The sequence below is a fragment of the Carcharodon carcharias genome, chromosome 19, assembly GCF_017639515.1.
Source record: "Carcharodon carcharias isolate sCarCar2 chromosome 19, sCarCar2.pri, whole genome shotgun sequence".
Classification (NCBI taxonomy): Eukaryota; Metazoa; Chordata; class Chondrichthyes; order Lamniformes; family Lamnidae; genus Carcharodon; species Carcharodon carcharias.
Window position 1 is genome coordinate 29,547,159 of NC_054485.1, and position 18,709 is coordinate 29,565,867.

At 40.7% G+C, this 18,709-nt stretch overlaps 1 protein-coding gene across 1 annotated transcript in view; it reads left to right on the forward strand.

The window, feature by feature from the left end:
* The first annotated feature begins 2,285 nt into the window (after positions 1-2,285).
* The window catches only part of runx3 (RUNX family transcription factor 3), a 152,212-nt gene continuing 135,788 nt past the window's right edge, over positions 2,286-18,709 (forward strand). The window contains exons 1-2 of the mRNA XM_041212871.1: positions 2,286-2,419; positions 2,634-2,757. Coding sequence (XP_041068805.1) covers positions 2,700-2,757 — 58 coding nt within the window. The 5' untranslated portion in view covers positions 2,286-2,419; positions 2,634-2,699. The remainder of the gene's footprint in view (positions 2,420-2,633; positions 2,758-18,709) is intronic.

Genomic DNA, 18,709 nt, shown 5'->3' on the forward strand with positions numbered 1-18,709 from the left:
GCACCATCTTCTACATAGGGCTCAGGGGATACAGGCTTGCCTCTGCCCTGCCACTTCTGCTCTGCTGTTTTCCATTTTGTGCTACCTTGTCTGGCAAGAGAAAGGGAAGAATGCCAGTGACAGTGTTGCACTACGTTTGGGTGATGTACCTGCTTGAGGTATTTGGAGGAAGAAATGGGTGTGAGGCAGGCATCAATGGAAGGTGTGTCAGGGTGCAGTGAGTATGTGAATTTTAGGCCTGAGTCCTAACTCCTAGGGATTGCTGATGGTGAGTGATGGAAGTGTGGTGTATTGAACAGTGTGCGAGTTTGATGGTGTGGTGGGTACAAGGTATCATGTGAAGATTCATTCACTGACCTTGAGCACCCTTGTGAGGTCATTGAGCTTTTTCTGGGACTGCTGCCAGGTACTCAGCACCAGACTCCTTGCACTGACCTCCCTGGTTGCCTGTTCCCCCTCCCTTTCAAGGCCTTGATGGCCTCCTGATCCCCAAAAGCAACATAAACCCTCTCCTTCTGTCGACCTCCATGACTATGGCCTCTCGTGCCATATTTATTCACCTGGAAGCTTTCTCTCTGCACTGGTGCTTTATTTGCTTTGTTTTCAATTGCAGTCCTGGCAGTCAGCAGCAGCTTCCTTTCAGTCAGTGCAGCGCCCCTTTAAGAGAGACAGATTGCCTTCAAGAGCTGGACCCTAGCTGAAACACCTGCTAACCTTGCTCCCTGTTGAGTGTGCAGCCAGCCAGTAGTGCAGGTAGAGCTTTGTTACAGGCAAATAAGGGGGCAGCACGAAGTTTGCTTGCTGCCCGCCTCAGCAGGACTGGGAGTGTGGTGGGGAGCGAGGTCACAAGTAGCGATCCCTGTGCCCGAAAATGGGTGCAGACCAATTTTTAGCCCATAGAACCATAGAACCATAGAAAAGTTACAGCACAGAAGGAGGCCATTTGGCCCATCTTGTCCATGCCAGCCCGAGGACACCCAGGTGCCCTTTCTAGTCCCACCTTCCTGCACCCGGCCCATAGCCCTGCAGCTTACAACTCTTTAGGTGCAGATCCAGGCACTTTTTAAAAGAGTTTAAAGTTTCTGCCTCTACCACCAACTTGGGCAGCGAATTCCAGACACCCACTACCCTCTGCATAAAAAAGTTCTTCCTCATGTCCCCCCTACACCTTCTGCCACTTATCTTGAATCTATGTCCCCTGGTTCTAGAATTCTCCATCAAGGGAAACAATTTTATCCTGTCCAATCTATCTATTACCCTCATAATTTTGTACACCTCAATCAAGTCACCTCTCAGCCTTCTTTGTTCCACGGAAAATAACCCCAATCTCTACTTGTAGATTCACTTTTCTAACCCTGACAACATTCTTATAAACCTCCTCTGTAGTCTCTGTAGAGCTATTACATCCTTCCTGTAATGTGGTGACCAGAACTGCACACAATACTCCAGTTGTGGCCTCACCAGTGTTTTATACAATTCCAACATTATATCCTTACTTTTATATTCTATACCTCTGCCAATGAAGGAGAGCATTCCATTTGCCTTCTTTATAACCTTGTCTACTTGAACTGCTGCCTTCATGGACCTGTGTACTTGTATGCCAAGATCTCTCACTTCATCTACCCCTCTTAGTATATTCATCATTTTAGCATTTTGTATTTGTTCAATCTAAAAATGAATAATTAAATGTAATCCCCACCCACCCACCCCATCACCCCCCCTCCCCCCAGCCTCAACCAGGCACAGCTATCACAAATGGTTGAGAAAAGTTAAAGTCATATAGTGCTATACTGTCAGACAAATACATGGGCTGGCAGAACTCAAACATATGGATCGGTAAACTCAAGCCCTGAGTTCTGAGAACATCAACTGTTTTTTTGGGGGTTTGGACTGAAACCACGACTGTTCGGTGCTACACACATTGCGAGCCACAAAGACAGAAGAGCTCGCACAGGGAGTGAAACTAACCAGTAAAGAAAAAAAGCCTCAGATCAAAACGGAGCATCGTTATTATCAGATATTATCATAGCAGCTACAGTATTTAATGCAGGCGTTTCTCTCACAACTTGCTAGCCACAAGAAATTCCCAGTGATTCGACCAAATTTTGAAGAGCTCAACCACGGGCTCACCAATCTTCTGCTCTAAACCAATAGCAAGGGCCACATACTTAAAGAAGTTTGATGACCTCATGTACCATGTGAGACGGTTTTCCAATGAGCAAGTGACTAGCTGGAGATTCTTCAGGCACAGAGCTCTGGTTGAGCCGACACTCTCTCGGGCCTCACTTTGAACCACAGAACCACAAGTGCGGTGCAGCCTACATCTCAAGACTGCACCTGAACCTCAGCGGATTTATATATTTTTTTAAGCAGGCTACCCACCCCACCTCCAACCCTAGCTGGACCCTCCGCATTTACGGTAAGCAGTACCCCCTCATTGAGGGACTTCATAGAGATGCCACACTTCCACTGCTGCTGCTTCTTCATAATCGCTCTTTATTTTGAGTGCCTGCATATAGCTCTTGCTAAGCTTGTGGCTGAGCATTCCTGTGGCAGTATAAACCCAGACTCTTGGTTACAAACAGACACTCAGTTTCCTTTGGGATTTTTCAGCTTTCTCTTGCTTATTTCAGTGTAACGTTCTAAAGAGTGACAAAGGAAAATACCACAAGGACCGAGAGTATCATCTGTAACGGACCATGGCATCCAACAGCATATTCGATTCATTTACAACCTATCCACAGACCTTCTTGCGGGGTGAGTACAGGCCTCTTTTGTCTTTCAAGGCAGGAAACCTCACAGTCTAAGAGTAATCTTTTTGAAGATGTATCACTAGTTCTAGTAAGTTCAGTTCAGTGCAGCTTTCCAATGACTACAAGTTATACAACAACGAAATGAAATGGAACAGATCAAAATGCTTTGCATATCGGATTGAGTGAATTAATGATTTCAACAGCTTTGGTATTTAAGAGTGAATTTGTGGCTTCACAGGACAGAAAGGTAGGAGCTGTGACCAGCAGCGCAGCAACCAAGTCATTATTTTCCAACTCTTTGCCTTGTAATAAACTTATAGCACATCAGACGCAGTTTGAAGTCAGCATTGACCACAAGGATTAATCACTTTTTCAAAGCTACATTTCCATCTGACTAAAGCTATTTCTTTACAGGAATGGTTCACCATTATCCAACACCTCCCCCATCCCACGGCCCCGATTCCTAACAGGGAGGTCAAAACATATTCATTTCCTGGATTTAGATGAAATGGTTTAGCTGTAAACCAGATCTTGAATTTTGCCCCTGATGGCCAGAAAACAAGACTTAATTATTGCTTTAGATTGAATGTGTTAAATTACAATGTTTCTTCAAATTGTACCACTGACTTCCTCGTTTCAAACTGTATCCGAAGTCCTGCCCTCAGCATTCTAATTGGTTGGGCTACACTTTCTTACTCTATTAGAAGGAACACCAAAACCAGACTCGAATTGTTAAATTGCGAAATGATTAAATATTCATTTACATTTCTTATATGCTAAGTTCGAGGCACTTTCCAAAGCACATACAAGTTGTTTTATTCCCATTGCACAACTTAAAGTTTACCATTTTTGATAAATTTGCGGAACAATATGGCACTTGGAGGTTGCCATTTATTTAAGAGCAAAACTTATCCCAAATTTCGATATTCAAGAGTGATCCAAATAAAATTTTACATTCACTAAATGAAAATAATACATGTCTGAACATTTGATTTTGCTCAACTGAGAATATCACTTCAGGTACTAGCTTCCTTTCAGCTTCATTGCATTTCCACTGTGAGCTGTCTTCCAACTGGAGTATCTGGTTGGGAGTGCTGAAGGCTATTATCAGTTCCTTATGTTACTTATATGATTCTGGCAGCAACACCTATGAAGTACAGCAGTTACCTTTAGTGAGTACTTCTGCACTGTTTTCAATGAGTAATCCCAACTGTGGTCTCAGTGAAAGAGATCTATTCCAGCCACGGTTTTTAAAATTGAACTGTTTTGTTCTCAACTTGTGGGTTTGAGCATGTAATTGTTTTATTCAAGAGGCCAATTACAACTTTGGTTGGCGCATTTCACTCAGCAAGCTGAACATGAACCATTTCTCCCCAGTGTATCATTGCAATCTCAAACTCTTTTCATTTTGATAGAATATGAGAATGCATTTGTAGAAGTGCAAAATTTTTTACTATTGTGTGTGCTGCAACATGAAAGTAAAATTGCAACTGGCTCAGAAACAATGAATGGGAAAAATAAATCAAAGGCGGTAACTAAGGGTAAACTGATGTCATCTTCATGCCATCAATGTAACTGGCATTTTATGCTGTTTGTATAAATTAGGTTATATTCACTTCACTACAGTACATATAGCCTACCTCGCATTCAGTCATTTCACCTGAAAATGGTAATCATTGTGGAAAAGAATTTTAAGTATTTGCTTCACAAAGTGTGACTTTCTTTTTAATTTTTGCTTTACACTTGAATTACAAAGATAAGCCTATGCCAAATTTGGTTGTCAGTGACCATAGAGAAGTCTGCTACCTCAACCGCCCAAGCCTCCTAGCCAAAAGAGGAAGTATTGCAGTGGTGGCAACACTGGTAAAATTTGAAAAGGGAAATGGGGAAAATTAAATTAAGTTTAACAAAGAGTTACACTAAATTCCAAATATCACTTTTATGTTTTGTTCGGTTACAATGAAAGTTCCATTTTCTGAAAAATGCTTCAGTTCATTACTGTTGAGCATTAGAATCACCAAAAGCAAAGGCTTAATTAAATAGCATTCCAGATTTAAAGAGAATTCAATGGTCATGTGGGATTTACAAGAGTTTAGTTACCAATAGCTCATACCACTGCTCCTGACCAACTTCCAGATACCTGCTGTCTCCATATTACTCTGTCTCCATAAGTAACACTACAACGCTCACCAGCTAATGGGCATCTTGTTAACAGGAACATTAACTTAAAATAAGACCTGTGCCCACTAACAGGGTGCTCCCATGGAGAGGCTTCTACTGTATGTACGTCAAAGCCACATATTCTTCTGTTCTGTTAATCTGTTCCGTTCAAAGGCTGGTGGTCGAGGCTCGTCACAAAATGATGTAAGTGAGATTTTATGAAAGCGCTTGGCATTGGAAGGTTTACAAAGATTAAGATGACAATTTTTCAAACAGCTTTGTGCAGCTAAGCACAAATTGTAACTAAATATCACAGAACAGCTCATAAACATCTTGGACATAAGCATTTAAAGAAGGAGGGGGCAGTTTGCCTCACTTGAAGGAAAGTCAAACTCTAAATGTGGTCTACAGGCCCAGTGTTCTTAATTAAAGGCAATGCTTTGCCAAAATAAGTTACAGACTATTTAAGAAAAAAAAATTGTACAATCATTTTCAAAACCTCCTACTTTTCCTCTGATCCAGATGTGCACATTGGGGAAGGTCCTAGAACAGTCATTTAATTCCAATTGGCAAAAAGCTACAATTTACTAAACACTTCGAATATTCTACACAGCTGCTGAGCAATTAGAGACTCAAGAAGAATATCCCTATTGAACATTGTACTTAACATTTGTAATGGATATATATTAAAAGACAAAATTTCTTTAGAGATGAGATGATCCTTCTGAAGGTACAAGTTGAGGAAGGGAGAGACAAAATTGAACCTCACTTTTTTGGGTGTGAAACAGGTCCACGACATAACAATTTGTAGTGTAGATTGCACACACCCAAAGTGCATTGATCACCATATTGGTTCCACATACTTGCCGAAAGCCAATTAAAACATTTTATTGAGGGTCCTTGCACTGATTTAGGACCCAATGGAGAAATTAGTTTGTACCAATCCATGATATCTCAGTTCTTAAGCCAACCTAGTAAATCTTGGAGGCATCAGTCAGGAAACAGCCTTCACAGCTGCTATTCAAATTGCTCTTCCCCCTCCATTAAGGTAAGTCACTTGTTTGGTTATTTCAGGCTATTTGTGGAACAATTTTAGCTGTCATAGCAGTACTTTAGAACATCTTCAATCTACCTTTACCAGGAGGATGTATCCCCTTGTGAGGGAGTCTAGAACTAGAGACACAGGCTGGAATCTTCCAGCCCCCCTTCAGCAGGTTCTCCAGGGCAGGGCCAGCGAGCCATTGAAAGCTTGGCAGGACTGGAGGATCCTGCAGACGGTGGGGCTGGGAAAGGGTCTCCTTTTTAAGACAGTGATATGGAGAAATGTTTTTCTCTCAGAGGGTCATTCTGTGAAAGCCCCCTCCGTGGAGGCCGGGTCATTGAATTTATTTAAGGCTGAGTTGGACAGATTTTCGATAAAGGGAGTCAAGGCTTGGGGTGGGTGGGCGGGTGAGGTTGCAGACAGGAGCTGAGACCACGACCAGCTCTGCCATGATCTTATTGAACGGCGGAGCAGGGTCAAAGGGCTGAATGGCCTACTTTGCTCCTAAGTCCTTTCTTTTTACAGAGGTGCGGCTTTATTATCACCTTTACAATTCTTCACAATTGCTGCTGTCGTGGGTGTCCTGCTAGATCCACCATTATGGCTGCCAGCAGAGGAACAACAACACCAGCAAGAAACAACCTTCAGAACTGCATTTGCTGCAAGAAAAGGGAGAAGGATGTCCGGCCACAGGACCTCAGGAACCATCGTACATCACGTTCACTGATGAGCAGTGTACCAGACCTCTCTGCTTCACAAAGGAAGTGGTCACAGAGCTGTGTCGCCTATTGTAGTACAAGCTCGAGTGCCAAACCAGGGTATGGAAGCACTGCCTGTGGCTTGCATTATCACCATGGCTCCGAGTTTCTATGCCACACAGTCATTCCAGGAAACATCAGGTGGCATCACTCAATGTGCTGTGTATTGCTGTATCAGGGATGTCCCCGAGGTTCTCTGGTCCAGGATGGAACAAATTCATTTCCTTTCCCATGGAGACAGCGAAGCAGGATGAGATGGCCAGGAGCTTTTCCATGATTGCAGGCTGCTCATGAACACAAGACTACACCCACACCTTGCATGCTCTGTGTTATGGCCTGCACTTGAATGTCAACAGGAAGGGATTCCACTCCCTCAATGTGTAGGCAGTATGTGAAAACAGGCAAACGTCATGCAGGTCTGTGCATGGTTTTCTGGCAGTAGTCATTTTGACTTAAATCTGACCCAATCCTCAATATCCCCTGTATTTTACCCAAACTATTGTACATCAGGTTGGTCACCAAGAGAGGGTAGCCCTTCTCTTGGCTCATGCATTCTGTCAGGTACAGGAACATAGAACCCAATGAGTGCTTTAATTTGATCCATGTGTCCACCAATGCTTTAATTAAACATCAACCTTCTTAAGCAGAGGTTCCACAGTCTCAACAGCTTGGCCTAAATAGCCAAGTGGTTATGGTACTGGGTTTGTAATCACGAGTTCAAATCTCACAATGGCAAACTATGAAACAATGATTATGAACTTAATGAGTGCAAAAACAATGTGTTAATTTTGGCTTGGCCTAAATAGCCAAGTGGTTACGGTACTGGGCTTGTAACCCCAAGATCAAGAGTTCAAATCTCACAATGGCAAACTATGAAACAACGTAACTTCATCTGAAACAGATAGAAACGTGTTTGTACTCGAAAGAGTTACAACATTAGCAGACCTCCAATGCTCTGGCACCTCACCTGTATCCAATGGGGATTGGAAAACGATGGTCAGACCCTCTGCAATTTCCTTCCACAGTCTCAACCATTTAGGAGAAATTCTGCAATGCAGCGTCTTGGGGTCTTGAAATTCATGGTTGAATTTGCATGGTATGTTTGCTCTAAGCCCTTGGAACCAACTGAAGAGGTAGTCAAAGCTTCAGGATGATGAGCAAGTTGCGAATGAGAAGAAAGAAATGGGGGTGCAGAGGGGTGGAATTTATGCTGACTGTCAAACAGCAAATAATCAAGAGACAGTCACCTGAACACTCCCTGATCCCATCTCATCAAGTTCACCATGGTGGTTGGATTTCTTGTTGCATTGCAGCTATGTCCTGGATGCAGTGCTCCTCCACATCTTGACTGGTCACCTGTCAGGAATTTCCCCATTCATACCCCTCCATCCCCCAGTAGGAAAAGCATCTCCCATCACTGGTGGACTGCACTCACTAGGATCACCAGTGCAGCACGTGAGAACCAGAAGGCTCTCATGAAAATTGTTTTAGGCATGTCTGGTGTCCACAACAGAATCTAGTATTCAGCAGCCAAAGTCCACCTGATGCAGACTCCTTTTAAATAGTGTCATGGACATCTCATTTCCAGAGCCCCAACTGGGCAAGCTCCAATGAGCAACGTAAGTAGCACTGGCAGCAACATGAATAGCGTTGGCAGCCAGCCTATTCAATGTTAATGGGTTACAGTGGCGGTGTAGTTGGCGGGGTGGGGGGGGGGGGGGTGGTGGGGGGGTGGGTTAGGGGGGTGGGGGGGGGGGTGTGGGGGGGTGCACAGTTTCACTTCTTAACAGCACCCAGGCATGGGTTGTGTGCACCATGCCAATTTGTTGCACACAGATGGGTGCAGACCATTTTCTACCCCAAGGATTCTGCAACACAACTGATTCCTTATGACTGAATTATCCAACCACATTTGCTTTCGTAGTTCATTTTTACATAATTGTTTCTGGTGATTGAATCCCATTGTATTTCTACATACATTTTTTAAAATGACTCAGTTGGCTCCCCCAATGGGTCAGCAAATTTATCCAGTGTAGCTAGTTGCACAGGACTGAGAGCAGCTAACTCACCACAGACAGAATGTCGAAACTGGGATCTTCCAAGTTTGCACAGCTTAGCAACTTTATCTAGTGAGTGGCTGAGCAATAGAGATCAGAAAATGCCCATGTCTGAAACCAAGCCTATGTTGAGTTAGTGGATCTTGAATAAGGAGTCAATTTCCCCTTCACAAGAGAAAAGAAAATTGGTAAGAGAAAGATCAAAAAATCCAACGTTACAATAATGACTATTTAATTAGTATTCTAAGCATAACCAATCAAATGGAATCCTCCTCAATAACATTTAAAAAGTGACCCGTCGATTGATGGTAATTTTTCATTCATCTAAATTACGTTTTCATTCACTAAAACCAATTGCCTGAAGTTCAACCTTTGAACAACAATCTTGATATAAAATAACTAGTCAGTAGGGAAGGGAAATGGTACAGCAAAAGGGTAGTGAGAAAATTAAGGGCCTGCACAAAAAGAGACAAGATTATGACCAGTAATCAAGTAAATGAGTTGGTCATTGAGCTGGCTTCAACTGAAATGTCCAAATACGGTTGGAAAGTGAGATTCTCAGCCAGAAAACTATAGAAATCCCAAAGAGGTTTGTTTTAATACATGGAACTCAAATTGTTACAGGATTCCACCAGAAGAATCAGACACTATATAAGCTGCTGTTTGCTCTAAGCTCCCTCCATGTCATAAAATGTTAAAATAAGTGGACGTGCATTGTTGTGAATAGGACAATCGAGAAGCATGAATAATTCAAAAGCTTTATCTGGAGTCTTTAAGGGCCTGACACACAAATTGGCCCAATGTTCCAACATCACTTTATAACTGGTGGCAAATTCTTCATCCCATTCTCAGAAATATAAATGTTCGAGATTAAGGGCGGCCTATCACCTCAACCACTGATCTTATTTGATTAATTATGTTATGGCCGGGCTGCTATATAAACTCAATGTAGTACTGGTGGATGGAGGGGCTATCTGAGAGGCACAAGCAGACACAAATGGACTAGTTCTACAGAATTGTGCCACCTCCCCTTCTGCTCAATTATGAAGCGCCATAGTTCAAAATTCATGACCCAGACCACCTTACTCTGACTGGAAGTTGTACGCTGATAAATGCATAGTCAAAGGCAAAAGATTTAAGGCTTAAATAACAAAGGACTGCACACGATCTTTATATTAGAGTTATGAAAAGGCTTAACCTTTCACTTTGTACCATAAGTGTCGAGAGAACTTGTGTTTTTTTTTCTCTCAATTAAGCATGATAACACATTTTTAAACCATTTGGTCCCTCGTCTACATAAAGATTGTGACAAATCCTCATGTTTACACAGCAGAAATTACCCGAACTCCTAATATAAATAAAGCCATAATGATAATCAAGAACAAAATAAAATGAAAGCAATATGGTATAATCAGGGTAATATCTGATCATGTAGTTTGATTCCACTCATTTAGGTCAGCTCTATTGCTTGCAACTAGTATGGCCAACCTTCTATCATGGAATAAAAGTCATATCAAATACTTCATCACATAGTTCTCTGATTCACAATACCAATGTAGGTAATGTCGTCAAGTCAGATTTTCACCGGTATATACACTGCAGAATTAAACTTGAATCATCATCTGATGCCAACATCCTGAACGTACTGTCTTTATTGTTGTCTGCACTAAATATTAGAAATGCTAATCACAGTTAAAGTAATTAAAAATGGAATATTGGCTAACCTGTGTTATTTCTTGTTTTGCAACTGTCATTATAAATGTATGAAGGAATCTATTTCTAACAAATAATTATAGCTTTACAGAAGAGTGCCTTTATAGAAGGAAATCAAATTCAAAGTTTTGGTTCATTGTGTCCAACTCATGTTGCAGTCTGTCTTTATTGGGATATTGGATTGCGATGCATATTATCAAAGTTAACTGACATTGCAATCTGAATGAGCCAGGGAAGGGGTTGGACCATTTGAGGCTATGGATTTTCATGGTTGTGTAATGCTGGAATTTGAATGCTCATAACTGTGCTGACAAGTTTTTATTGAAAACCGGCTACAGTATAATTCCAAACCCCAAATGCTGGTCAAGGACCAAAGACTTAATTCTAATCAGTATGCACTTATTATAAATTGGCATGCATTGTTGGTGAATTTGATATGTCAAGCTAACTCAGGTGAATGATGATTAGAATCAGGACCATGGCTGTTTTCATAACAAGGAAACTAACTAATCAATGTATTTGTAGTTAGTCATTACAATCTGTGTAAATCAACCACAAAGGACTATTTTATCTTACTACTTGATCCTAAATATGTTAGAGATGCGCCATTGTGGTGAATGTTGTACATAGTCCATAAAAAGATATCACCTCAATAAATCAAATATTGCTTTTCTCCAGTTTTCCTTTCTTACCAATGAATTCTATAAAATCAACAGCAACTTGCATTTATATAGTGCTTTAAACATAGAAAGACATTTCAAGGCCCTTAGCAGAGGTATGAGGAAAAACACTTGTTGAAATAAGGAAGAGAGATTTGGAGGGGTGACCAAAACATTGTTCAATGAAGTAGGTTTCAACGAGGGTCTGGAATTAGAAAAAGTAGGCCCTGGGTGGTTGAAGCTAAATGTCCAATGGTGGGGCCAAGAGAGGGGGAGATATCCAAGAGTCAGATGAATGGTGGGGGTTGGGTACATGGTAATTTGTGAAACAGAAGAAAATTACAGATGAAGGCATGTGAGGTTGTAGGGGTACTCAAATATAAACCATGCCTGTAGAGGAGGCACCTAACCTTACTGACATTCCTTGATCTTAAATATTCAACTTACAATTAGGCAGCATGGCAACCCTTGTTTTTAGTTGCTTGTTATGATTTTATTTTCTTCTTTATTGCATTTTTCAGAATTGATTTCCAGTAACATATATTGTGACTCTATGATATGCAAATTTTTTAATGGTGCTTAGAGTAGATCGGGGCTTGATGACTGGCACGGACACAGTGGGCCAAAGGGCCTCTTTCTATGACTCTACTGGAAAGTGCCCATCACGCATTAGGCGGTTTTAAATGATTGGGAATGCTCAAAGCCCAATGCATTATAGTTGAAACATTACAATTGGTTTTGGTCCCTGAGATTCAGTTGACTAGAGAGAACATGCCCTCCTGGGTCATTTTTATTGACTTATTTCCCTTCTCGTGTTGGTCTCCTTATTTCTTTTGGAAAAAGTCTTGGGCTTTTGGGAGGAGAGTCACATTCACCAAGTACTTCTCTAACTCCAGGCATTATTAGTTCCAACTGAAATACCATCCTATCAGTGTTTTACTGCAGAGAGGGCTGCATGACATCACAGGAGGAACATACAATCTTGCTATAGTTAACAGTGAATTTTATGCCAGCCTGTGTGTTGCTATTTGACAATGGCTATAGGCCTCAACCTGTAATGGTTCCTAGGCCTTTATAGCAACTTTGCCTTCTCAGACTATTGTTCAGATTGGTTGAATATGGGAATATGATCAAAACATGCGTAGTAGAGTAACCATCAGGCTGCACCCCCTTTACACATCCAATTAACTGTACCTTACTGTAACACATTTATTCTGCCAATCTATTTAGGTTATTCCAAGATCATTATTAATTTGTAATTATAATTGATGGTTGTAAATTTCTCCCCTCCTAACTTAGAACATCACCAGATAGAAACTTGAGGAGAATCAGTTCTGCAACTGAAATAGGGAAATGAACTGTGCATTACTGAAGCTAGAAAAGCTTTTCATTATTGAAAGAGATAATACACTGGGTTGAAGTGAACCTCTGACTGTTTGGAATGTACTGTTGTCTTACCTTGGTTTGTGAATTAAATGTGTTTACGTTGTATTTATGTGAACTGGGAACTTTGCTGTGCCTATCATTTTGGTTCAGAATGGTATATAATGATCTGGCTTTAAATTATTGTAACTGTTAGGAATGTTTGCATTACAATTACTGCAAATGAGAGTCAGAGATGTTTGCATTGCATCTATTAGGCAAACCTAAATGTGTCTAAAGGAATGAGAGGTGAGAATGAATTATCCAAGCCAGGAATGAAGGAGGAATGTTTGACATTATTTCAGGACTTGTGTACTATCGCTAAGTCCCATAATGTGGCTTTCAATCTTAAAATGGAAATTCTGAAATTGTAGTTTACTTTGTTAATATCATCATTTTACATTGAAAACCTTTTATTCAAAAAAGTTTATTTTACCATTGCTTATTAATTCTCAATGTTATGAATTGTGTTGAAAATTTTATGGAACAGGATCTACTTTATGTGTAATTAAGCCATTAATTGATAGAATCTGACAAGACAGTGAAAGACAGTTGTATGAAACACTCATATAGTAAACAAAAACTCTTTGTACTTAAGTGCTTAAATACCTTTGGAACTTAAATACAATTGTGGTTTCATTCAATGTGATCTTATAGTTTCTCTAAGTGAACAAGATTCTTTTCTAACTGAAATGGTCAAGAACGAAATGTAGACCTGTATTCATTTATATTATGCTTGTACAAGTTAGGTTAAGAACAGTAGCATCAAGAAAGCATGAAAATCAATTTCACAATTTTAGGTGTCCCTAGCATCACCTCACCCATGCAAATAGATACATTGGTAGTTCTGTGAGTTGGCCTGCTTAAAGAGGATTGTTAAAGGGAGATTATTGTCCCACAACTGTTCTTACAAATGTTTGTTTCCATTTGCAGTTAGATTTTAATATATTTTGTTTCCTCTGACCCATAATACAGATGTCCAACCTCAATCGTTGCATTCTGCCAAAGCTGGGCATCTGTCAGCGACAGATTAATGGAACAATTTTAACAGAAATTCTGTTGGAATGATAACTTGCAGCAACAAAGTTAAGCCTTCGAAAATCTGCCAGAATTGCCATTCCTATTTGTTATCCAGCCCTGTTGGAGAGTGGATTTATGAGGACATTGTTATTTTTATCTTCAGTTAACATAGTTTCTTTATACCAGTCAAGTTGGCTAACTAACAGCATTTTGACTGAAAAATTCAATTCCCTTATAAACTATTGTTCATATTGACAACAGTAAGAATGGACTCCAATTTCAGATTCAATTCTTATCCCAGAGTCTAGTGTGAAAATTCCTCATGTCATTCAAGGAACGTGGAGATAAATTAATTCTTTCCATCCCCTCTCATGATCATATTGAAAGATGTAAATGCAAACTCACTCATATGCTGGTAGACTTCAGACATAAATCTTATGAACATAGGACGATGTACAAATCCTTTACCACTTTCACTGGTTGGTTCACTGACTAATGATCCATACCTCACAACTCCATTGCCAAAAACTGATAATCCCACCCTGCTATGGATGCATTACATATACCGTACCACATTATACTATGTGTGCTAATTGGGGAAATAGGTAACATTGAGTAGACAATCATTTATTGGTAATGATTTACAAAGAAAGATAATAATAAATTAAAAAGAAAGCATTTAAAAACAACTTATCTTTGTTACTGAAGAAACCTATGGCAATTTACAGAGAATGGTGCCAGACATGCTGTGCACAGTGAGGTTTATTCTTTTAAATATTCATTGCACCATTTAAAAAAAAACATATAAACTGGCTTCCCAATTATCTGAGTGGGTATATTTTGCTAATGAGCCATATTAGGCCTGGAAGGTCCCAGCTTTAATATGTGTTGAGTTTCAAGACTTCAGGTAAAGCAGTAATGAAGGCACTGCAATCGGCACCAGCAACCTTGACATAGGGAAGATTTGACCAGATTTCCTGCAAAATCCCATGATCCCTATTGGAATTGCATACTGAGTGAGAATAGAATCTGACCTCTCTATGAAGCCTGCACAAAATCTTCACTAATACATTATTTAGAGTTATATTTGAAGAGGGGTACCAGTGGGTTACTACTACCATTATCATGGGTGCAAATTAATGCCCTCCTCTGTGGCAAGTTTGGAGGTGCAGGGGCATTTAATTGGGTGGGAGAGTGGCAGGCGGGGACCCCACCACCTTTCCGCCTTCACCCTGATTAAGTCTGTGACAGGAAGACCCGCAGATAGCCTTCTCACCGCACCACCAATTGAGGCACTTACGTAGGCAACTAATGCCCACTTAAGGGCTTCATCCCATCACAGCTGATATTAACCCAGCGTTGGGAGGGGAACTCATCATGCAGGAACATGACAAATCAACCTGTGTGGGGTTGCTTGCAGGCTTTCAGTGGTGTTCTTCATGCAAAGTGCCTGATTGAGGGATTCTGCATTGGGAAGTGGTCGGGGGGGTGGGGTGGTGGCCTGCAGAGAGCTACCCCCTTGCAATGCTGCTGACCCGCTCTCCCTCCCCCTTGCAACGCAGCCCCACCCCAACACCCCCCACCACTATCACTCACCCATAGCCTGGAATCCTTTGAGTGGGTGTTGTACCAGCAAGTGCCACTAGCTCCTTGGTGGCACTGCCATTCAGTAGAGACTGCCAGCCTCTGATTGGCCAGCAGCTCTCAGCAAACAGGACTTCCACTGACCTCGGGGAAGCCCTGCTGCTGTCCAGTTATGTGCCTGTCCTTAAAAGAGGTGACGTGGGGCTATCACCAGCTTGCCAGTCGCTTATCATGGCATGAGTTAGCAATTTCACAAATGTCAGGGGAAAGGTACAAGCCTAACTGGATTGGATTTAATTAGGCCATTTGACTCAATTCAACTTGTCCCGAAATGACTGAAATCAGTTCTGGTCCAAAATTGATTTTCAAACCTAAAGTCTCTTAGCAACACATTGATGCTGTGAACATGTCTTTCATGGGAGTTTTGATGCAGTCTAATTAGATAGACTGAAGCAGATAAAAAATTCATCAGACTGGAACAAGTGCAAGACTGAAGAGCGGGGAGTATTAAAACTTACTAGGCCAAATATCAGGCACAGTTTACATTCTACACCAGAGCCTTCCATGTCAGAAATTCCAAAACTGTTACCAATAATATCAAAGGCTATCTCTGAGTTTGATGTTTCATGTAATATGTAAAATCAAATTTATGTCACTGAAATAGTGGTTAGATGTCTGTCCTCAGGCAGGCTCTTATCAATTATTGACAAGCGTGTGGTAAGTTATACTAGCAAGAGACTTCACCAAGGTGTTAAACCAGCAATCTATTTAAAGAATAAAGAAGTTGTCATCTGTTCACCTTCATGTTCAAAAAGAGCAATTTCAATACATTCTCAAGGAATAGTGTAGATGAAATCATTCAACAACTAAATTTCCTGATATGCATTCTATAAAATTCCAAATCCTACAAGAACATGGTAATATTAACAGTGCTTTAAAACAATAACTGAGGTATTTCCCCAACTTCCTCTTAGAAATGCTTTGTCATGTGTTAAAGTTGGAAGTGTCTTTTAATGATTTGTATGACTAATTTTTTTTGCCTCTAAGGTTGTTTTTACAATGTCTTCTAAGATGCAATTTAGCTGGCACTCTGCTGATAGTAGTGTGAGGTGTGTTACAATAAATAAGCAAAAAATAATCATTAGTATATGATTCAATCATGACTGAAGTTTCTTCCAATTTGTATCTAGCATTTGTTTAACAAGAGCATGCTTAACAATTTGCGCTATGTGTTCTGCTGTTCTATTTGAAGCAGGATGATATGATGGAACTCTGGTGCATTTTATCCCATTCATTCTCATGAAATTTGAAGACTCTTCTGAACAAAACTGAGGCCTGTTGTCAGACACAATTTCCTCTGGCAACCCATAAGCAACAAACAAACTATGCAAAATATCTAGAGTTTTGCTAGTTGTTGTTCGATTCATCGGAAATCCCTCAGCCCACTTTAGATGGCTATCTGTCACAATGAAAAGCTGTTGCCCTTCAAATTCTTCAAAACCTATCTGCAGCCTCTGCCACACTCTAGCAATCATGGAAATGACCAGCTAAAGTACCGATGGCAGTTTCTCTTCTATAGCTTGACATACTCTACACTGTTTCACTGTGCACTCTATATCCTTATCTAACCCTGGCCACCAAAGCTAGCTTCTCACTGACTCTTTGTCAAGCTCATCCCTAAGTGTTGATCGTGAAGATCATGTTGCCACTGCAACCTGTACCCTTCAGGAATTACAACTCTAGCTCCCCACATAAGACAACATTTATCAATGGACAACTCATTTTTATGCATAAAAAATGGCCTGATTTCGAAATCCATTATCTGTATTTGCCACCCATTTGCAATTTAGTTGTATATCCTTGCCAATACAGGGTGCCTGCATGTTTTACCAATGTCATCTGCTGTGACTGGCAACTCATCTACGTGTGAAAGGAAAAATACATCCTCCCTGTTGGGCTCTTACCTCAACCTGAGGGGACTAGTAATCTAGACATTGCATCAGCATTACAATGATCTTCTGATCATCTGTATTTAATGTCATGCTGGTATGCAAAGTCAAAACCTATCTCTGCACTCAATTTGCAGCTAAAATAGGTACTGGAGGCTTTGGAATCAAAATAACTGTCAGTGGTTTATGATCAGTTTCAATCATGAAACTATGACCATACAAGTCTTTATGAAACCTTCTTACACCAAAAATCAAAAACAATGCCTCATGTTCTGTCTGAGCATAATTTTGCTCATTGCCAATTGGAGCGGATGAGGCAAATGCAATCATTCTCTCCTCGCCAATATCCAATACATGAGAGATCACAGCACCTACTCCTTATGGAGAAGCATCACATGTTAGCTTAATCTTCTTGGACATATTGGAATGGACATTGTACCATTTCCAAGTTGACTTTTACATGACTTGAATGCATTGCCACACTCCTTTGTCTAAATTCATGGAAGAACCTTCCTCAAGAGTTCATTCAATGGATTCAATAATGTTGCATCAGCATTCTGGGGGTTACCATGGACCAGAAACTGAACTGGACTAGCCATATAAATACTGTGGCTACAAGAGCAGATCAGAGGCTGAGAATTCTGCAGCAAGTAACTCACCTGACTCCCCAAATCCTGTCCACCATCTACAAGGCAGAAGTCAGGAGTGTGATGAAATACTTTCCACTTGCCTGGATGAGTGCAGCTTCACCAACACTCAAGAAGCTCAACACCATCCAGGACAAAGCAGCCCACTTGATTGGCACCCAATCCACCACCTTCAACATTTACTCCCTCCCCCATTGATGCAGAGTGGCAGCAGTGTGTATCATCTTCAAGATGCACTGCAGCAACTCACCGAGGCTTTTTGACAGCATCTTCCAGACCCATGACTTCTACACCTAGAAGGACAAGGACAGCAAATGCATGGGAACACCACCACACATGCAAGTTTCCCTCCGAGCCATACACCAGTCTGACTTGGAACTATATTGCCGTTCCTTCATTGTCGCTGGGGCAAATTTCTGGAACATGCTCCCTAACAGTACTGTGGGATGAAAAACAAAGGCATGAATCCACATCCTACCCCATTCTTTTTTACAGTGCCCTGGTCAGTCACCATGGTGCTTCATTGTTATCACTTTATAAAAACACAATGTAAGACTTTTTACATGTAAGAACAGACTGATAAATATTTATTAGACATAGGTATTAAGTAGTAATCTTTCAATACGTGCAGTATTTCAAGCCATTCCACGCACTTTTTGATACCATTATCAACAATCTTGTCCAACTATTTATAATTCATTTGTTTATGTAAAAATGTGATCAGTGCTCCAAGGGAAAGGTCTTTGTGATTGGTTATCTATAAGCAAATAACATTTTACTAAAGTACATACATTCATCTAATAATGGGTCCATACATGGACCTGAGAAGAGGTGCACCTGTCTTAAGTTGGATTTTGATTGTTATACAATCATGGAAAATTTCTGAAAAGAGGAACACATTGCTAAAGCTCTTTGTCTTGCACTCATTTGAACAAAAGCAAGAAT